General features: G+C 40.7%; 1 protein-coding gene across 1 annotated transcript in view; it reads right to left on the minus strand.

Annotated features, from left to right (window-relative positions):
• LOC121617478 (cilia- and flagella-associated protein 54-like) overlaps positions 1-19,176 on the minus strand; it is a 35,819-nt gene extending 16,643 nt beyond the window's left edge. The window contains exons 1-47 of the mRNA XM_041952672.1: positions 19,031-19,176; positions 18,532-18,637; positions 17,949-18,098; positions 17,521-17,686; positions 17,130-17,188; positions 16,517-16,660; positions 15,965-16,078; positions 15,367-15,468; positions 14,778-14,970; positions 14,546-14,617; positions 14,298-14,410; positions 14,083-14,197; positions 13,671-13,756; positions 13,416-13,553; positions 13,024-13,171; positions 12,779-12,834; positions 12,494-12,622; positions 12,065-12,308; positions 11,717-11,853; positions 11,334-11,531; positions 11,137-11,229; positions 10,856-11,044; positions 10,455-10,573; positions 10,207-10,354; positions 9,910-10,065; positions 9,645-9,767; positions 9,119-9,235; positions 8,823-8,943; positions 8,249-8,338; positions 8,030-8,156; positions 7,714-7,816; positions 6,476-6,567; positions 6,074-6,271; positions 5,356-5,528; positions 5,114-5,268; positions 4,652-4,861; positions 4,225-4,421; positions 3,670-3,805; positions 3,155-3,284; positions 2,719-2,880; positions 2,411-2,620; positions 1,649-1,736; positions 1,321-1,491; positions 1,146-1,212; positions 818-1,003; positions 636-722; positions 421-540 (exon numbers count right to left, since the gene is read on the minus strand). Coding sequence (XP_041808606.1) covers positions 421-540; positions 636-722; positions 818-1,003; positions 1,146-1,212; positions 1,321-1,491; positions 1,649-1,736; positions 2,411-2,620; positions 2,719-2,880; positions 3,155-3,284; positions 3,670-3,805; positions 4,225-4,421; positions 4,652-4,861; positions 5,114-5,268; positions 5,356-5,528; positions 6,074-6,271; positions 6,476-6,567; positions 7,714-7,816; positions 8,030-8,156; positions 8,249-8,338; positions 8,823-8,943; positions 9,119-9,235; positions 9,645-9,767; positions 9,910-10,065; positions 10,207-10,354; positions 10,455-10,573; positions 10,856-11,044; positions 11,137-11,229; positions 11,334-11,531; positions 11,717-11,853; positions 12,065-12,308; positions 12,494-12,622; positions 12,779-12,834; positions 13,024-13,171; positions 13,416-13,553; positions 13,671-13,756; positions 14,083-14,197; positions 14,298-14,410; positions 14,546-14,617; positions 14,778-14,970; positions 15,367-15,468; positions 15,965-16,078; positions 16,517-16,660; positions 17,130-17,188; positions 17,521-17,686; positions 17,949-18,098; positions 18,532-18,637; positions 19,031-19,176 — 6,384 coding nt within the window. The remainder of the gene's footprint in view (positions 1-420; positions 541-635; positions 723-817; positions 1,004-1,145; positions 1,213-1,320; positions 1,492-1,648; positions 1,737-2,410; positions 2,621-2,718; positions 2,881-3,154; positions 3,285-3,669; positions 3,806-4,224; positions 4,422-4,651; positions 4,862-5,113; positions 5,269-5,355; positions 5,529-6,073; positions 6,272-6,475; positions 6,568-7,713; positions 7,817-8,029; positions 8,157-8,248; positions 8,339-8,822; positions 8,944-9,118; positions 9,236-9,644; positions 9,768-9,909; positions 10,066-10,206; positions 10,355-10,454; positions 10,574-10,855; positions 11,045-11,136; positions 11,230-11,333; positions 11,532-11,716; positions 11,854-12,064; positions 12,309-12,493; positions 12,623-12,778; positions 12,835-13,023; positions 13,172-13,415; positions 13,554-13,670; positions 13,757-14,082; positions 14,198-14,297; positions 14,411-14,545; positions 14,618-14,777; positions 14,971-15,366; positions 15,469-15,964; positions 16,079-16,516; positions 16,661-17,129; positions 17,189-17,520; positions 17,687-17,948; positions 18,099-18,531; positions 18,638-19,030) is intronic.
• Between the last annotated feature and the right edge of the window lie 1,461 nt (positions 19,177-20,637).

Genomic DNA, 20,637 nt, shown 5'->3' on the forward strand with positions numbered 1-20,637 from the left:
GGGTAGGGGTTATTGAAGGTCAGATAAGAGAAGGTGGAAAAGTCTGAGGGCATCTGGTGGATGAGAGGAGAATGACAATGATAGGAAGAAAATGCATGGGAGTGGGGAAAGAGAGAGAGGTGACTGAAAGGAGACAGGGAGGAAGGATGAGGCAGAAACAGGACTGAGGCAGACTTTGTGACAAGGACAAATATTTAGCAAAGCCAACATGACAGTGTTGCAGAAGCACTGTACAGTCTGTCTCCCACTGATATTTAAATTAGATCTGAAATCACAGGTACAGACATCTCCCCAAGATGGTGGCAGGCAAACAACCAATGTGTTCACATATTCCATGAAAGATGGAAGATTTACAGTATAATAAACACTAGACCAAAAGAGAATAAGGCAAAAAAGGAATATATGTGTGTGTGTTCATACTTGGATATTGTCTTTGGCAATGTAGTGTCCATCAGGCAGAAGGACCCCTGTTCCTTGCGTGAGCTGAACTGATTCCTTTACAGCTTCAGTAAACAAACACAGTTCGGTCAGGGCACGTATCTGCAGAAAACACCAACAACAAGAGACTAAATACTCCACCTGGACCATGAGAGGAAAAACATTTACATGTAAATATAGACAACACAAATGCTCACCTTAAGTATTTTTCCCTCAACAGTGCATTGAAAATCTCTGCACACAGTTCCCACAAAATGTAGGTAAAGGGCTAGTATTGGCAGTACCTGAAATTACAAACACAATTTAATAATTAGCAAACTGTTTATCTTGAACATTGCAGCCCAAAATGAGGACAGACAGACAGTGTTTATGTGAGTACCGTGATGTAGTAGCCTGTGGTGAAAAGCCAGTGGCAGATAAAGTTAAGGCTGGTTACAGTGGTGCCGAGGTGAACCCTTTGGGCTTCAGAGAACAGGTCAACTCCAGGGAGCAGTTCATCTGGGATGCTGTGAGAGGCATACTGGAGGTCGGCCTGGGGCTGAGCCAGGGAGCAACACAGCACACACTAGGGAAGAGGTTATACACTCAGTGAGTATACAGTCATGTGAGCAAAAAACCTCTCACATGATCATTTTCTCAATACAGCATTCAGCAACAAAAGTAACAACCATGTTTATGAGGAGAGAGATTGGAAAGGGAGCTATTACCTTAAAGAGGTGAGCAGATAGGAGACAGCACTTGGTCCGCTGGCTGATATCAGAAGTGAAGATATGCCTGTAGATCAAACCACATCCCGCAGGAGCAGGTAAGTTTTAAGAGTGTATGTTTGCAACACACAAAAAATGCCACATCAAATCAATTACAAACCTTACTGAAACTTACTGTGCAATCTTAGCAGTGAGTGCAGCAGCCTGCAGACATCCCCAAATGCCAGACCGTTTCAAGGTTTGCTGCAGGGAACCGCCCCCAAAGGAAACACCATTCCATTTCTCCACAGTGCCTGAGTTCTGTAAGGCACAATCTACAGCTTTACTCCAGTATGAGTGTGCTGCCCTGGAGAGAAAAACACAATCACAAACACGATTATTCTAAAAATATTAGGAAAATCACAAAAAGCTCAACATACAGACTCTTTTTTTTATAAGTACAGGTAAATATGTAAACTGTAGGCATGCTTCAACACATACACACTCAGCCAACAGATTCTAACCGTGTGCTTCCATTGTAGAACTGTAGGTTTCCCATTTCATGCAGTGCCAGAACTCTGAGGGAGTCATGACCATTGGCCTGGAGATACTCTAAAGAAAAGTTTGATAAACATGGGAAGGAAAAGTAAGACCTTTATGATCCTGACAGCCTGACACATACAAATCCAGATATTCCATGCTCTTAACTTGTCATGTAGTCTGCTGGTATTCTCCAGTGGTGCAAGAAGTACTCAGTTCCTTTACAGTAAAAGTAGAAGTACCCCATTACAATTAAAAATCCTGAATTCAGAATGTTACTTGACTAAAAGTCCATAAGCATTATGAGAAAAATGTACTTCTTTCACAGTGTTATATCATAGAATATTATGCTATTCTGTTTTTATTACTAAAAAATACATATGAATCGTTTTTTAACATTGGAGTACAATGTGGCTTTAGATGCTTTGTATAGTGCTGTAGATTAGTAGTGTAGTACAGTATACTATCATATAAGCATACGATACTTTGTGTTTTTTATGCAAAAAGTGACTAATAACTTCAAGAGCCAAATAAATGTAGTGATGATGTAAAAAGTACAATATTTGCCTTTCAGATGTAGTGGCGTATAAGCATGAAGTAAAAATAAAATGGAAATACTTGAGTAAAGTACAAGTACGCCAAATTGTACTTAAGTACAGTTATACTCAACCACTGGTACTCTCTACAATGCATCTTACTCAGTCTCCCACATAGTGATAACTTGCAGAAGTTTTTTGTGCTCTTACTAATGGAGGTGGAGTATGCAGCGGTGACAGTCGGCATGTGGTCAGGGCTGATAGGGAGGCTGTAAAGAGCACTTGGAGTACTGTATTCCTCCTCGGTCAGGTCACAAGGTTGGATGTTTGGAGTGGGCCTAACTATGGGACTGAAATTAACCAGGCTGGCGGAATGGCTGAGACTTCTGCTCTGACAGTGCTGCAACTGTGTCGCAAAGCCTGGAGAGAGAAGCAAGCGGTGTAAACAGTCAGAGTTTCAAACTGTTGTTGCATGAGTATGCGTGGGAGTGTGTTCACTCAGTCATCACTGAACTCACATGGCTGTGTGTATGCCAGAAGTAGCAGTAATAATGAGCGACTATGATGGAAGACTTGAAGACAATGTGGTCTTCTCTCAAGAGCTTGACGGTAATAGTTCAGTGTGTCTTCTACATCCAGAGGAACGCACACAAGAGACATGGAGTGCCGCATCTCTGCACCTGAGACACAGAAACATGAAAATATTATACATGCCAACGCAATCTGTCCAAACTTGTTTCAGCTTCTGTACTATCTGCTCTACATAAGAATTTGGTTATTTTGCACAATTGTGACCATTCTTATGATATTTTTTAAACATTTGGATCATTTCACTTGTAGGACAGCATAATCATTTATTACTGCCAACAAACAAAGTTTGTGTGACTGAAATATTTTGACATGATGTGAAATGAGGATGATGATGATGCCTATGAAGGATGATGATGTACAAACCTTTAAGATCAGTGGCATGTGGAGGAGTGGAGTTTCTGACTGCTGCATTTTTGCAAATGGTTAGTTGCTGTGCAGGGTGAGGGGTCCACCCACTGAGCAGATGGGAGCCTGCGTAGCTCTTGTACGTCACCTGAAGAAAAAGCACCACATAATTACACATATAGTACAATACACATAAGTGTATGCAAAAGAGATAAATAACTATCTGGCGAACTGTGAGAAATGATGTAAATATGTTTCTAGATTCTATGGTGCTAAATGATAACTGTACAAGCCCTCAAGACATTATCACCTGATTTCAGTTTTTTTACTTTTTATGGAAGAATACTCAGATAAAATATAGAATCACAAACAAAAGTCAAAAAGGAAAAATACACACAGAAATGCTTGAAAATTAGCTTGGTATTTCTTTTATCTTGCAATGTATTCAAATACCCCATGGTTTTCAATAAAATTCTTCTATTCTTGGTTGTTACACTTGAGAATGTTTCTGTACATAGTACTGTAAGTGCTACCTCCGTGCCAGTGGCCTTCTGTGTCTTGATGTGGTGTGGTTGTGGGACTGCAGGTCCTCCAAAAGAACTAATCCTTTCAAGCAGTCTCCTCTGAGCATGGACTAGTAGAGGAGTTACGATCAAGGCATAACGGTCCCTGGGATAGACATACAGATGCAGGCACACAAACGCACGCACACATGCATGCTCTAGGTGACTCTTCAATCCAGATTTACAAACTGATTAATAAGCAAAATATAGCAATGTTAACAGAGCAGTGATTTGTGTTCAAATTCACTTAATATGTTTATTAAATGCTTCTCCAATGATGTATGCAGATTACACTAAAGTAAGTGTGCATAGCAAGTAAGTTTGTGAGCTGTTTTTATGGTATCATAAGTCTTTAAATTCAAAAGCATTATTCAAATTTCGTTAATGACATGAACTTGCTCCTAATCTTAGCTAATATCTGTCTCCCTTGAATGTTACTAGTCAAATCTGTTGTTATAGTTAAATTGTAGCTGCACTTAAAGCTTCATGATTGCAATATAGTCTAAAAAAATCTGTCTCACTCACTGTGTGTATGAATTGAAAAGTAAGGCAAAGTGGGCCAGGATTTCCCATTTGCCACTGTCATGGAGGTGCTCCAGAGTGTGCAACACCAAGGTGCGGACCCAATGCAGGTCCACTTGGGTGCTGTCATCCAGCGGAGCTGTGAAATGGTGACTGGGCTCTAGTTCCTCCTCAGGCAAGTCGTCAAACAAACTCCATAGCTAGTGGACAAGGATGAAGATTAAAGTCACAAACAGGGCTGTGTTATGTTCCCTTTGTAGCTGTAAATGTGCTTTTGCTCGAAAAGATAGAGACTTCGGAGTCTATAGATAGCAACACACTTTAAAATGTAGAGATTTCATTTTTGATCATTTTCAGAAAGGAATAACTATGTCTGTGAGTTTTTAAAGAAGCAGCTACGTGTGTGTATGCCGCTGCATGTGACGCTTACCCCTAGTTTGTTCAGCATGTCCATGATTAGGTCAGTGGCCAGCACCAGTAGTGGGGTGAAGCTGGCGTGCAGGTGGTCTGTTGTGATGGGGGAGGGAGGATCAAGGTGAGCAGCTCTCTGGACTAGGACAGTGATTCTGCACTGTTGGTCCCACACAGTCTGACACACATGCTGCAGAGTGGTCCAGTGGCTGCCACGATGGGCCAACACCTGGAAAATATGAAAAATAGATGCATTAAACACAATACAGTATGCACAAGTTCTGAAAGTAAGATGAATGGTACATATAGAACATATTGTACAGCATGTGACTGAACAACAGAAAAATACACTGTTGTGGTTTTCATACAAAACACGAAATTAATAAAGCTTGATTTACAATACATCGTCACATGTAATGTTGGTATTTCTATACGTGTGTGTGAGCATGTATCCATGTGTCCATGTATGTGTGCACTGTACCATGGCCCTTCTGAGATGTAAAGCAGCTTTGTTAAGTGAGTCCAGCAGCAAGGCAGCAGTGTGTCTGTGCATCTCAAGCTGCTGTTCCACAGTTTGAGAGGAGTCCTCTCCCTCCTCACAACTCTCCTCAGTGACAGAGTCATCAGCTCTAACCACTGGAGAAAAAGGTTGAGACAAGAAATTAAACACAAACCAGGTGATAGTTTTTCTTCTAATTTTTCAGAGTGTGCCACTTCCCTCACCATCATTTTTGCTCTTGTCTTTATGTGCAGCCACACCATCCCTTAGACCAGAGTGAGAGGAGTCTTTCTCTAAGACAACCTCATATTTAGGAGACTGCTGTCGCAGCAAGCTCCTCTGCACCAGGACACCAGAGTAGGCCAGAGAGAAACACAAAGGATTTAACTGGCTGTACCTGAAACAAAGCACATACAGTAAGTAATATTATAGGTATACATCCATGAATATGCTGCATATGTATAATCTATGTCAGTCATGTCAAACTGATTCCATAAAGGGCCATGTGGCTGCAGGTTTTTGTTCCAACCAAGGAGGAGCACACCAGGCTGGAATCAATTAATCAGCTGATCTCAGTCTTCAGCTGATAACTAAGTGATCCCTTGATGTTGATTGGTTGGTCTGGTGTGCTCGTCCTAGGTTGGAACAAAAACCTGCAGCCACACGGCCCTTTAGGGAATCAGTTTGACATGCCTGATCTATGTTTTTAACACTAATAATAGCAAAAAAGACTACCAATACTATGATGTCTGAGTTCAAATACCAAAAGCTACACTAAATGTTTCCCAAAAAATGATGCAATACTGATCAGGGCCAATCAGCAACAGTCTGTTTCTTAGTGTTGACCTGCAATTGTAGCAAGCCATTCGGCAAGTTAATGTAACATGTAACTGATTAATAGCTCCCAGGTGAAATGAAGTAGTGTGTGTCTTGTAAGTGAACCTTGGCTGTAGGGCTCCTTTATGCAGTTCGTCCAGGCCCTGGTAAAGCATTGCTAAATGGGCTTGAGCAACGCTGTAGTTGAGGTGAGACTTCCACACTCTCTCCTCGCAGCACATGCTCCTCAGCTGAAGCTGCTTCTTGTGGCGTTGCACCACAGACGACATTATGGTTAACAGGTTCTCCACAGCCTGCATCTCCCTACACACACGAGGAGAAGTCCACTGCATATGTGGTTATGTGAACTCACAAGTATAATTACACACAAACCCCCACCAAGACAGACATCTCAAACACACGGATAAATACACACACACATAGATAAACACACACACATACACACAAACACACACACACACACACACATACACACAAACAAACACACCAGACACACACACACTTTACCTGTTAGTTCTCACTCCCTGAAGCATCTTGTTTGGCATTTTCTGCTTTAGTTTTTTTCTCGCATCACCGTCAGAAGATGTGTTCTTGTTCTGCTACAAAAAACAAAACATTTATACACTGCTAAAAAAAATAAAGGGAACACTTAAACAACACAATGTAACTTCAAGTCACGTCATACCTCTGTGAAATCAAACTGTCCACTTAGGAAGCAACACTGATTGACAATCAATTTCATATACTGTTAGTAGGAATAGACAACAGGTAGAAATTATAGGCAATTAGCAAGACACCCCCAATAAAGGAGTGGTTCTGCAGGTGGTGACCACAGACTACTTCTCATTTCCTATGCTTTCTGGCTGATGTTCTGTTCACTTTTGAATGTTGGCGGTGCTTTAACTCTAGTGGTAGCATGAGACGGAGTCTACAACCCACACAAGTGACTCAGGTAGTGCAGCTCATCCAGGATGGCACATCAATGCGAGCTGTGACAAAAAGGTTTGCCGTGTCTGTCAGCATAGTGTCCAGAGCATAGAGGCGCTACCAGGTGACAGGCCAGTACATCAGGAGGCATTTCTTTGGGGGGCCGCACAGCCCTCCATGTGCTCGCCAGAGGTAGCCTGACTGCCATTAGGTGCCGAGATGAGATCCTCAGACCCCTTGTGAGACCATATGCTGGTGCGGTTGGCCCTGGGTTCCTCCTAATGCAAGACAAAGCTAGACCTCATGTGGCTGGAGTGTGTCAGCAGTTCCTGCAATGCTATGGACTGGCCCGCCCGTACCCCAGACCTGAATCCAATTGAGCACATCTGGGACATCATGTCTCGCTCCATCCACCAACGCCACGTTGCACCATAGACTGTCCAGGAGTTGGCGGATGCTTTAGTCCAGGTCTGGGAGGAGATCCCTCAGGAGACCACCTCATCAGTAGCATGCCAAGGCATTGTAGGGAGGTCATACAGGCACGTAGAGGCCACACACACTACTGAGCCTCATTTTGACTTGTTTGAAGGACATAACATCAAAGTTGGATCAGCCTTTAGTGTGTTTTCCCACTTTAATTTTGAGTGTGACTCCAAATCCAGACCTCCATGGATTAATAAATTAAATTTCCATTGATAATATTTCTGTGATTTTGTTGTCAGCACATTCAACTATGTAAAGAACAATTGTTCAGGATATTGTATGTTGTGCACCTATATGGATGTGTAGGGTATTAGTGTGCATATTTGTATTTTCACCTCAGGTGGCTCATTTCCTTTTGTATTCTGAGTACTGCTTCTTCTTTCACTCTCAGTCTTTCCCTCCAAACATTTTGTGGACAGTCCCATCACCTCATCACGTCTGATGAAGAGAGAATCATTTATGTAAAACAGCTACTATTTATAACAGTGTAGTATGATCAGTAAGTAAGTAGACAGTAAGGACTTGTCTCACATTTTGACTATAACAGTATTAATCCGAGAATGAAAGGATACACTGATCATTAAACTAAAGCTGAAATGTATAATTTTAACATTTGCTTAAGTAATAAAGGGGTATATTATAAAAGCATACCTGGAGAGAAATTCAAATATGCTTTGCCCCCACTGTAACACAAGGTCTGTGTGGCCTTCTTCCATGGTTCTCTGGAGAAGTAGTGCTGCAAACTCAACAAAATACGCCTTGCGTCTGAGCTTCATCACTATGAAGAACACAGATATACACATAAAAAAACAAGACTGAATGAGCAAGACCAGTATTCATTAAAAAAGCATGTGTGTGTGTGCCACTTACCAGCTTGATAGGCATCCTTTAATTTACTGTTAGAGATCAGCTCATACAACATGGCAGGTTTCTCACAGCCAGTCAGTGGGCGTGAAAGCTCTACAGAAAAAAGACATACACATAAAGTTATATAGAATGTGGATCTTAGGAAAAAATACTTTTTGGATCTATGTGTAACTGCGATATCATCAATTGCGCCTACCTTAAATTCAGTCATCCTAAAGAGGTGTATTACATGCCAGTTTTAGGTTTCGTGGTATTTATTATCCAACAGTAGACAATAGATTATAAAAGGTCACATACATGCTACACTACATATACATTAATACTACTATATTTCATTCCTTTCTGTCAACTGGTGTGTTGCCTAAATATTGAAATAAAAGATATCCTGGCATATTTTCAACAAACACGGCTCAAGTTACTAGAAAAAAAAGGCTAAAAGTGAAGACTTGTTTATATACAAATCACCTTGCTTTCAACATTCTTTTATTTCTTAACAATCTATAGATCCAGGTGTGTGTGTGTGTGTGTGTGTGTGTGTGTGTGTGTGTCTATCTGTGTTTTTGTTTCCACATGTTACCATTGTCTGGTGTGAGAGCTGCTTCAGATGTGATTCTTTTCTTCTTGTTGTTCTGACATTGCAGTGCCTTCAGCTGAAGACTTATGTTTTCACCCTTGATTGCAATATGATATGTCTTAGACTACACACACACACAGAGAAACACAAGAGCAGTGGAACAAATTATTATTCAGTTTGTGTCACTAAAAATATATAGAAAAAACATATAGTGGGAATCATGTATTTCATGATATAACATAATTCTCAGAGAGAGGATACATCATGAAATAAATGTACACTTTTCCACTGTTCCTTACACCCACAGCTTCAAGTCTTCTGATCTGCAGCTGGGCATCATAGACCTCATGGAGGAGCCTGCGACCACAGTCCATCACTACAGCAGCCATCTGATGCTCCCTGAGTACACGTAATGCCTTGCCAGGGAGAATGAGAAATGATTTTGTGCAAGGCTCTTAGTTGGTTTGGGTATCTGGGAACTGTAAGTCTGTCGATTAATGCATTTGCTAAACACAATTTTATAAATATATATGGTACATACATACAGTGAAATGTATAAAACATGGTAGGAAAATGTACTTAAGTAATATTTGGAGAGGACACAAAAATTGAAGTCATAATTTTAAGTCATGTTAATTAAATTAAACATGTTCTTAAATGTGATGGCATTAAAATGTGATGGACGCATACTCTGCCAAAATAAAAGCAAGTTCAGAGTTAATAGTCATTTTTAACATGCAGCTCTCTTACACAACATTTTCAAGAGCAAGGAAACTTCTACCATATGCGTGCACATAAACTGAACATATACACATGCAGACACACCTTCGACAGGTAGTAGGTAATGCAGGCTATCATGTGCATAACTGACTCTGAGGTGTTTCCAGTCCATTTTTGTTTGAGAAGACTTGAATTGTCCTCCAAAACTATCAAGCATTTTTTTAGCACCTGAACACCAGAACACAGACAAACGCATAAACACACGTGAATTATTTACAGTTTGTAAAATGTTACATTGCTGACAAAGTAAAGTTACTACGGCTACGGTGGGACAAAATATTAACACTTGAATGGATGAGCTTTTGCATACCTGTACCACAGGGTCAAAAGTGATCTGATGGAAGATTAAAGGTGCCAAGAGGCCATAACAGTTAACTACAGCTTGCACGGCAGTGCCACCGTCATTCAACCCCATCGCCAGGTCCATGGCCACCAACATTCGCTCACACTCTGCCAGTCTGGCTTCCTGCACACACATATGCACATATCATTTATTTATGTTCATGGCAATTTAAGCAAACTGTTTGTCTTCAGTTCTAATATACTACATTTGGAAAATACATCCTTACTGTGCATACACACCTCTCTTTCCAGATCATTTTTTTACCTGTTCCCAGAAAAATGGTCCAGTGTCACTGAATGAGTCACAGTAGAATGATCCCTGCTGAATGTTTATCTCTGTCTCAATGAAGATGGAAGTGAGGAACAACTGACACAGGTGAGGAGAGGAGTGTTGTAGGGTCTGGACATGCAGCCTTCAGCGTGGTGAATGGGGATAGCGTAAAATGAGATTATCAAACACAAAGAAATGCAAACTCCTTGACTTGAACTGTGTGAATGTGTTTCCCTCCTGACCCTGTGGTAGCGAGTCTATCCTGTGTGCTGTGGGACCCGGGGTTGGGGTATGTATAGTGGCTCCACAGCTCCCTGCAGGCTCTCTTTGCTATAGCATACTGCTTTGTCTGAAATGCCACCTGAGGAAGAAAAAAAACTGCATTCATAATCCTGCTTTTTACCCTGTTTAGTTGGCATGAGTATGAAGGCGTCCATCAGTTTGGTATGAGCAAGAATTCCAACAATGAACAACAGCTCAACAGCTGAGTCACTGTTAGTCCTTGTAAAGCCCATAGGCTCTTACCCTAAACCAAAATAAGGCGATTTGAACATATGTTTTAGCATCAGGACAATGTGTGGTGAGGTGACACACTAGTACCACATGTCTACTTGGTACTAGTTTTCACTTGTGTGTTGTGTACCTGTGCCAAGTGAGCCCAAGTGGAGAGCAGTGGTACCGGCATGGATGCCAGCAGTGGGAATGTTGTCCCTCCAATGGTGTTGCCCAGAAGCTTGCCCTGGCTGTTGTAGGCTGCTACTGCAAATACATACTTCTGGTTGAGCTCCAGTCCCTCCACCCTCAGCACGCACTCACCAGATACTGCTGGTACCTGGTAATATTATAGGCAAACACCAGGTCATACAAGATTACAAAAATGTGTTAGATTTGACTTGACACTAGTCTGGGAAAGTGATAAACTACCATATTTCCAGTTCCTGGAAGGCTGCAGTCTCCTAGGCGGACTTTGTGGTTCACACCCTCAGCTATGCGACCACAGAGCTGGTACCAGCACACCTGAAAAGAAAACAAAAGTAGATGAAAAGTGTAGAGGTTGCGTTGGATTTTTTTGCTTCTTTGTAGATTAGTTAAATAACTACATAATCAAAAACAAATCTCACTTGTCCCTCCAAGTCATAAGGTGCTGGAGCAAAGGTTAAGGAGTGGTCAGTGCGTGAGAGTAGGATGGGGGCAGGTGGAGGGTTTTCTCCTTCCTCCTGCATCCATCTGTGTTTCTTTTCAGCCGGAGTCTTAGGGATGGTGGACATATAGAGTCTTCTTTCCTCCACCACTGCTTTCCCTATCAGGATGGAGGCCTCCTGGAAACAGCACATGGATAAACCTCTTTTCACACAAATATGCAGTACATGTAGACATTTGCAGATAAATGTGGCACATGTGGAAAAACTGTTTGTATATCAGTAAGCGGTGGGAGATATATCAAGATTTTCGCATTATAAACGTAGTTAAGACTATGTCTAAGAGAGTGTGAATGATTGCGCACCTCTAGCAGATTCTTGGTTTGGTTGTTGCTATTATTTGGCTCCATGCTGTTGTACTCCAGCAAGGCTTTCTGGATCAGGAAAAGAGCTTTGGACACCTTGTTCTTCTTGATCCGATCCAGCAATTCAGACTCTGAAACTGGACACAACCGACAACATCTCATAGCAAGCAAAACACCATATTTAGACTCATTAGTTGTGTCTAAAATTAGGCGTGACAATAGTGATAAATCAATATTTTTTCTTAAAATTTACACTAACTAATTTACACTAACACTACGTAGGCAAAAGGTAATTGGTTCTCAAAAATAATCAATGAGTAAATATGTCAGTGTGGTAGTAAGTCTGACCTGCATTTAGGTGTAGTAACTTGAGGGAAGCCCTGTGGTGGATGATGTCTAGCTCTAGATGAAGGTCTGTGGCCAGCAGGGACACACATGTGGACTGAGTGTGTTGAGAGCCTTTAATATCTGACTTTGCCTTCGTTTCCACTTCTTCTTTTTCCCTCTTACTCAATTCATCTTCCTCATTTCCCTCTTCTGGTGATGTCGAAGAAGATAGGGAGGGAGTTGATTGAGGGAGGGGAATAAATTTCTATCAAAACAAGAGGAAAACAGGTTTTATTAATGCTCAACCACAGTGTGTATTTTGCATGTTTTCCCATGTCAAAATACAGTGTACAAATCCGAACTCAAGGCAACACCTGGCTTAGAATGATGTAGAATGCGAAATGTAAGACTAACTTTATCCAACCTCGATTGGACATGTTACCTGCCTACCTGCATGAAGGCAGAGTCAGTGATTGCTGAGCAATCTTGGGGCAGCAGCGTCACTACACCCTTCGCCAGAGCTTCAAGACCCTTGTCCACCACCTCACACACCTTCTGAAGCAGCCCTGTACTTGAACTCTGTGAGCACAACAAAAACACACATAGCACAATGCATTTTTGTTTGCAATATTTTTGAAAACCCTGAGAGAGTCTGCACATTGGCCCTAGGTGTGTTTGTTTTTTCATCACATGTAAACAATCATTTGATGCATAAACAATTAATCATTTACATACCTCGGGAAGAGAGGAAGAGTTTGGCTTCACAACATCACTGTCTGCTTCGTGAGCTGCTAGAGATCAGACATGAGAATAGTAATATGGTACCAGCTGTAGTTTGGAAAACATTACGTGTGCACCCGTGTGACTGTGGTAATATCAATGACCAGTGACATTCAATAAAACAACACAAGATTAAGTACAAAAGGTACATCATTTCCTGTCATAAAGACTGAAACAAGGCAAATGGTCAAATTCCTCACCTGGAAGATGTGTTTGATAAGTGCCTTCAGCTGCACTCTCAAGTAGTATGGCCAATGTGTGGATCATCTCTGCAGTCATTATGCAGTCAACAGTTGCCAGATCACAGGCAAAGGCCACCTCACACAGCATAGACAGACACCACAGCCACTGCAAACATGTGCACAAATAATACTACATACACATGCACATAAATAAGTAGGAGGTCTACATTACACATACTATTGCATTTTTAAGTCAATGTAAGTGCATGCATGTGCTTTATTCTGTTCAAATTAATCATAAACTCCAAAAATCTCACTCTAGAGTACAAAAGCAGCAGTTTTATATTTGATAATAATGTCATTATGAAAAAGTCAACAGTCTTGGTAATGCTTACCTAACTAATACATACCTTGTCACAACTATCTACCCTCTCAGGGTTGTGTGTACAGTCTAGGTTTTGCAGATGATCCCTCTGTATGACCACCTTCACGTTACTCCACAGAAATAACACAACATCCAAAACCAGGTCCCCATCTGGCTGCAGCGCCTACACAAACACACACATACAGTATATGAACACTAAACTCCTCCTCTGAACTCCACCTCTAACTTCAATCATTGGTATCAACCCCAATACAAGCACACACACAATGTGGGAACTTACAGGGGCAGAGCCACAAACAGACTTGTGCAGGGTGTGTACCAGGCTAATGAAGTTATCACTCATTGAGACTGAAGACTTTTGTCTGTCTGTTGGAAACATCAAACAACATGACCACATTACAATTCAGAGATATCAGTGTGAGATATTTTGTAGTCAATTAACTGAGGCCCAGTGTTGAGCATCTTATTAATATCGAATCAATGGTATAGGTTATGAACACAAAAAACATCTCAAAATATGTCAGTTAATATTTGACGGGAAGTAACTTGGTTGAGATTCCCATACATTTGACAGCAGTTTGGAAATAACAAGCGTGAAATTATAACCATTGGCCCTCATAAATGCAACCACAATGCATCAAGGAAAAAAAGTCAGAATCTGTCCCTATGTGGCCCAACTTCACTATTATTACCATCAATCACGCTGTCGTCTCTAGCCTGGCTCCTTGGAGAAGACAGCAGACTGTTGAAACTGTCCAGTAAAGCAAGTTCCAGCTCTGCCTTCCTGAATGATTGACCTTCCACATCCTGACACATAGAGACACAAAAAGACACTGGATCATGCAGCCATACAGCACGCATTGAACTGAATAGTGAGAACTACAGTAGATGCTTGCATGGTACTCACGGACAAAACCTGAAGCATCTCTCTGCAAAATTCAGTGAATGCATCAAGCTGCTTGTACTGAAACATCAGCTTAATGAACCTCACTGCAGACAGGATGGGTACTTTGTTTTCTCCTAGCACAACACATCACATTACTTCACACTGATTTCCAAACCACTGTAAATAACAAATACCTTGCATGACACGATGAAGCACTGTACATGCTGATTCCAATACAAGAAAAAAGGACAAAATAAACAGTGACTAACCTGCAATAGCTAAATCCATTAGAGTGGATGTTGGTGTCAGTGCACTAAGACACCCACTTGTCATTGAAACCCCTTCAAATACAGGAACACACAAGCATATTACTCAGTGCATAAAATGAGCATTTCTCACCATACTGAGTGATATTTGAAGCATCTGAAGCACTGGTAGCTTTCTGTACACTTATTGCAATCACTGCAGTGTTTTTCTATAATGTGTTTGTGTTTGACTAACCAGATAATACACTGATTCCAGCAGACAGTAGTTCCAGGATCACCTCCTTCAGCTGTGGCTCATCAGGCATCCTCGTCTGCAGTGGGCGCTTGGTGCTGTCCCATAGTGCTTCCAAGATGCCCAAGAATTGCGCTGCGCTACTGTCAAACAGGGCCATCAGCATGCGCTCTGTTGTTGTACGAGGCCATGGCACCTACAGCAGATACATACAATTTTAAGGTAACATTTCCTCTCAAAATGATCTGACCTCCTAAGGAAACACCCTGTCATACTTAATACTGATATACAATTAAATTAGAGATCACTTGGAGAGACCTCTGTGGTTGCATTAAGGTGCCACAGATGGGAAACAGCATGACAATGAAAGTTATAACAATCAAATCAATTATATGCAACCTAACAAAAATATCTAATATCTATCTCAATGAATTCCACCATAATAAGTCCAGAAAAGTTTAAATTAAGGTTTAAAAATACTAACAGCAGTTAACGTGTGTTTGGTGGCTCTAAGATACTGAGTATCTCTAAAGTGACAGTCAACTTAAGTGTTAATACTGAATTGATAATATGGCAGTACAGTGAATGTTACATTGGGTATGTCCATCAGGGTGCTTTTGCTTTTGAGTCTGAACACGGATTTGGGCCTTCTTCTGGCCTCAAACACTGTCCGCTTGAATATCATGGCAGCCAGCTGGAGAAAAAAAACAGAGAAGAGCACATCAACAACGTAAAGGCAAAACAAGAAACTGTTAACTTAGGCACTAAATGCTACAAAAAATCATGCATCTTCAGAAGGCAGCAATCTGTATGTGTCTATATCATACATAGATTGGTGGCTATCTTGTGAAACTGCTGTGGTCTTAGATACTAAGAGATGTTTCCACTGAAAGACGTTATAAATGCAGGACCACTGTTTACTTATAAGGAATGAGTTAAGTAAGAAGAAATGTGACTTCTCATGCTTATTAAGCAGTGTAAATTGCTCTTCAAAGAGCACTTTAGTTGATTAGATATGCAGTCTGGCATGATTTTATATTTGCTTTTCCTTTATGTTCTTTGCATCCTTTTGATGTTTTTCTCTGCTGACTGAGAGGTATGAATGATCTCTACTTTCTAATATGTTATCACACCAACAGTGTTAAGAGGATACTTCAAGCAGATTATATGTCAATGAGAGGAGTGCCTGCCTTGATCGAGGCTTCTTTATATGCCCTCTGGGTCTCTCTGGTGGCTGGAATGTCACTTTGCTCCTCCATTTTTGCTAGGTCATTGATTTTTCCAAGGGCTCTCCTTGCAAATTCCTGAAAGCATTTGAAGACACACAAAAAAAAGACAAATGGGTAAATAAGATGTTCAGAATAATTGAACCTTTTCTATGTGACTTTGATATGTGATTAATTAAATTTCGTGCAAAAATTCCATTTCTGACCATACATGATAAACATGTAATCAGTATTTTATTCGAACACATTGAAAGCAGAGCATGAGGAATAAATTAATAAACCTGTGTTTGGGACAGAAATATTTTGACACAGCAGATAGACAAACATCATAGCATAACTGCAGTAGATAGTCCTGGGTAAACTTCTCTATAGACTGCTGTCAGGCTGGCTATCAGAAAACTGACAGATCAACAACAGGTGTCAGTTGGTATTTAGAATTTATTAGATGTGAACAGTCTGCTGACATCACGATGAGTGTTTGTAGGTGTATGGATGCAGATGACATGTGTCTTTCACCTCCGCCTGCACTGCAGCCTGGTTGTCATAGTAACAGTGGCAGACGCCACAGTAGAGTGTGACAATCCATGGTAGATATTTTGCAGTCATCAGAGGGATGGAGAGCTCTAAACTGACACTTGCCCAGAGAAGGTACTCCAATGCCTGGACAGAATCATAGAGTAAATAATGACATTATAAATTATACTAATTTCTGGTAATGTCACATCATTCATGTGGTATAATTACAACTCAATTTTAAGAGTTGCATATTGACTTTCTTAGTCACAATTCATCAGAGGGAGCACAAGGAGACAAACCAATGTAGAAAAGAGAATGAATCACTGAAAAATCAATTTTTAAATCTCAAATACATTTTCAGTCACAATAGACACAAATCACCTCGACCAGTCTGAAAAAATAAACACTTATTAAGCACAATTAGATTTGTATCCATTGTCACATACTATTTCTCCGACTTATGCATTTTACTTTTTGATCTAAAGTGCATCAGATATGGCAAAACCATATTTTGAACTTGGAAGATGAATAGTGTGTAACAGCTGCAAAAAAAAAAAAAAAAAAAAAAAAAAAACAGCAGTAGAAGTTCCATCTTGCATCTATCACTAATTACCTGTGCACTATAGTTCATGGTCATCAGGTAGCGGCAGATACTGTAGATGTGTAATGAACCTGGAAAGATGAGAAAGAAAAAATAAAGACACCACAGTAGGATGTTATCGCTACAATATATTACAAAATAAATAGTAGAATCTTTCTCACTTTATTTTCTTCAAAATCTTGCTTTTGACAAGAAGTGCCAACATATTTTGGGAATCGCAAGGTATCATGAGGAGGTTAAGGTATTGCTTTAACTATGTGAAATTCCATTACCTTTGCACACAAAGTTAACTTAGCTGATACGACTCTTGCATCTGGAAACTTTGGGCAAATGTTCAAATTCTCCTTTCATTCTTCCTAAATTCTCTCTCAGGCAAAAAGCAAACAAAGTGGCCCTAATATACCATTATATAATTGCCAGCAGAGATGCTCATGTTGCTGAAAAGCCTGCATCATGATCCTGATGAACTTCAACACATGCAGCAGTTTACTGAGTCCCTTCTGGCTGAGGATGCTGTGCCTTTTCTCCTGCTCAAATATACACAGCACACATCCCAGCATTGCACGGACCTAAACACACACACACACACACACACACACACACACACACACACACACACACACACACACAGTATACAATGCATTTGGGCTCAGGTACAAACATTTCAAAATATCAATTTCTTTATCCACATGACAAAACATCTAGTTAGAATAATGCAAAACAACAAACTACAACAAGCATAGCATGCTGTTCACTTCAGTCAGACTGTGAACAGTGAAACATATGACACACAGAGTCGCACAGCACACAATCTCACATAATACAGCATACCTTCATGGCAAAGATATCTTGGTCTGTATCAAAACCTTCAGGGAAGAAGCAGGCCATGAAGTGGTCCACGTCTGTTATGTCAGTTATTCTTACAGTGGTGAACTGCAGCAAGTGAAGACTGTAGCCCTGCCAAAGAGCCAGCTGGTACAACTACAGACAAAGAGGAGAGGGAGGAAAGCATTGTAAATGTGCCTTGTGTGAAAGACACCTTGGCCAATTCTCACAGTCAATTTTAGAGGATTAAAAAAACTACATAAGCTAAGTAATTACAACACTAACAAGCAAGCAAAGAGGCACAGAATGTGAGACAACTCTGAGGGACAAGATGTTGTTAATGTAGAATAAAGCAGGCAAATTATATAGACCCAACAACCAACAGAACCACTTCTTTCCATGTCACAGTGCTTTACTTTATCACAGTATGAAATAAATTATCATGAATCATAAACCTGGAGCATTTGGCATCAGTTCATTCCACTTGATAATATCAAAGTAAGCATAATATATACAGCAACCAACACTGACCAGGGCTCCTTTCACCACCCGGATTATACTGACTGATAACAAGGCTGCTTTGATTTACCTTGATTCCACAGAGAAAATCTGCAATCTGCAGCATTCGCTCCTGGAACAACTTCGTAGGTAGTCGATGTTTGTACTTTTTCCATATTTCCACCAGGATTTTAACCCTTCAAAATGAAAAAAAATTACTTTGTTATATAAAATCAGTTCCAATGGTTTAGAAGCATGAACAAATTTGAGTCGTCTTTCGAGTTAGTATGGTATATCTGGGGGCCTAATTTCTATTTAGCTACGCACCAGAAGTAAAAAGTGTCCTGCCTGTTTGCTAGAACTTGGTTACTAATAAACGTCTTTACATAAACAAAACGCGTATTAGCAGCAAAATACACTACAATTTTTTTCTTCTGAAATTCACCTGTTACTAGAATAGCTAGCTAGCAGGTTCGCTGCCTACAAAGTTTACTTTCGCGGAGAATAAACAGCATTACGGTTGCGAGCTAACAACTTCACCTAACATTAACGATAATTAGCTAACGCTACAGTGGCTGTGAATGTCTCACCCTTTAGCATGAGAGCTGTTGTCCTGGCTCGTCGAAGAAGCAACACGTCTCATCAGTGTTAAAAAAGAGTTAATGTCGCCCTGAAAGGCTGAAATAACTGGGTTTCTTTTATCAAGTTTCCCGTAATATGAGGCCGGTAAGTCCATTTCTGCGGCCACAATGGCAATTGTAACCAACTACCATAGAATAACGCTATCTCCGTTTGCTATATCGAACAACAAAACTGCTCAAAGGCACGTCACCATGGTAACGACGCGAAACAGACAGGAAGTCAGTATCTCACAAGCGATTGAGCTTATTTACACACACAGTAGCTTCAATTAAGGTACTAGTTAAAAGTGTTTTGATGGATTTATTCCCTCGTTGTAATTTTAAATAGTAAAAGTTGCTACAAAACATTCAACAATGGAAGACAGCAAGTTAAAAAAGAGAGAGAAAGAGAAAAGTCAAAGGTCAGACATGATCATGTTTGAAATTAAAGAAAGGCCGCAATAACCGAAGTCAGTTCTCTAGCCTGATGACTCCTCTACTTGTGCTTCTATCATACTGTATTTTACCATTTACTCTTATCATGTTACTACTCTGTCAGATACTGATTTTATATAGGCCTAGTTGCTAGGCCTCACTTTAAAGCCAGCTTTTGCACTTTGCAGTGATGCAGTTTGTTGCTTTGTCACCAAACTCATCTTGGCCTGTTCAAATGTAGCCCAGTACCGTTATATCAATTTTAGACAATTGTACCACAAACAACATGTGGATGATAAAAAGTCAGTCATTTTGATTGGATGGTTCTCTGTTTCACTATTGAAAAATGAAAATGGGATGTGTTAGCCTGGCACAATGTCAGGATTTGGTAATTGAGAAAAGAGTGGTTTCATGGTGGTTTAAAAAGGTTCTGTAAAATCTCAGTGCTGGCAGATAACAGATTTAATGTGTGCAGTTCTACATTGGAGACACAACTGGGAAGACTGAAAGAAATTTGGACTGCACAGTTGGAAAGCACTTCATATTTTACATCTGAGCTCATAGCAAAATGATACAGGCTTAGAGTGTCACCTAATGCTGTCCCATACAAACTCATCAATTCCCATTCAAGCTCACTTCCATTCTGCATACAGACCCAAAGCTTCTGGCACTCAGAGCACAGCAGGCTAATGCTCTGGCAGCTATTCCTCAAACAAAACACACACATGATCACACACAGACACACAGAGATCCAGACGAGGGCATTTCCTGGGGAATGAGTATGGGGGCATCAGCAGTACTCTGAGCCAGTGTCACCTCATGACTGGGAGAAGGGAGAGACAGAGTTGCAGAGAGAGAGAGAGAGAGACAACCAGTCACAGTCAGATGAAACAATGAGGGTGATGAAGAGATAAACAGTTGACATCATTGTTCCAGAAAGATCAGCCTGCTGGCAAGGTCACTATGCAAGTGTGCAGGGGAGGTTAGAGAGGGGAGGGGGATGCAGAGGACGTGAACAGAGACAGAGCATGGGTGGGATGGGAGCAAAAGGCCTATAAATGCGGTTAAGAGAAGGGCAGCAGCACCCATCTCAGACCAACTCAAACCTCCCTCTCTCCCATCGGTTTTACACCTCTTCTGGA

Source organism: Chelmon rostratus, chromosome 14, assembly GCF_017976325.1.
Source record: "Chelmon rostratus isolate fCheRos1 chromosome 14, fCheRos1.pri, whole genome shotgun sequence".
Lineage (NCBI taxonomy): Eukaryota > Metazoa > Chordata > Actinopteri > Chaetodontiformes > Chaetodontidae > Chelmon > Chelmon rostratus.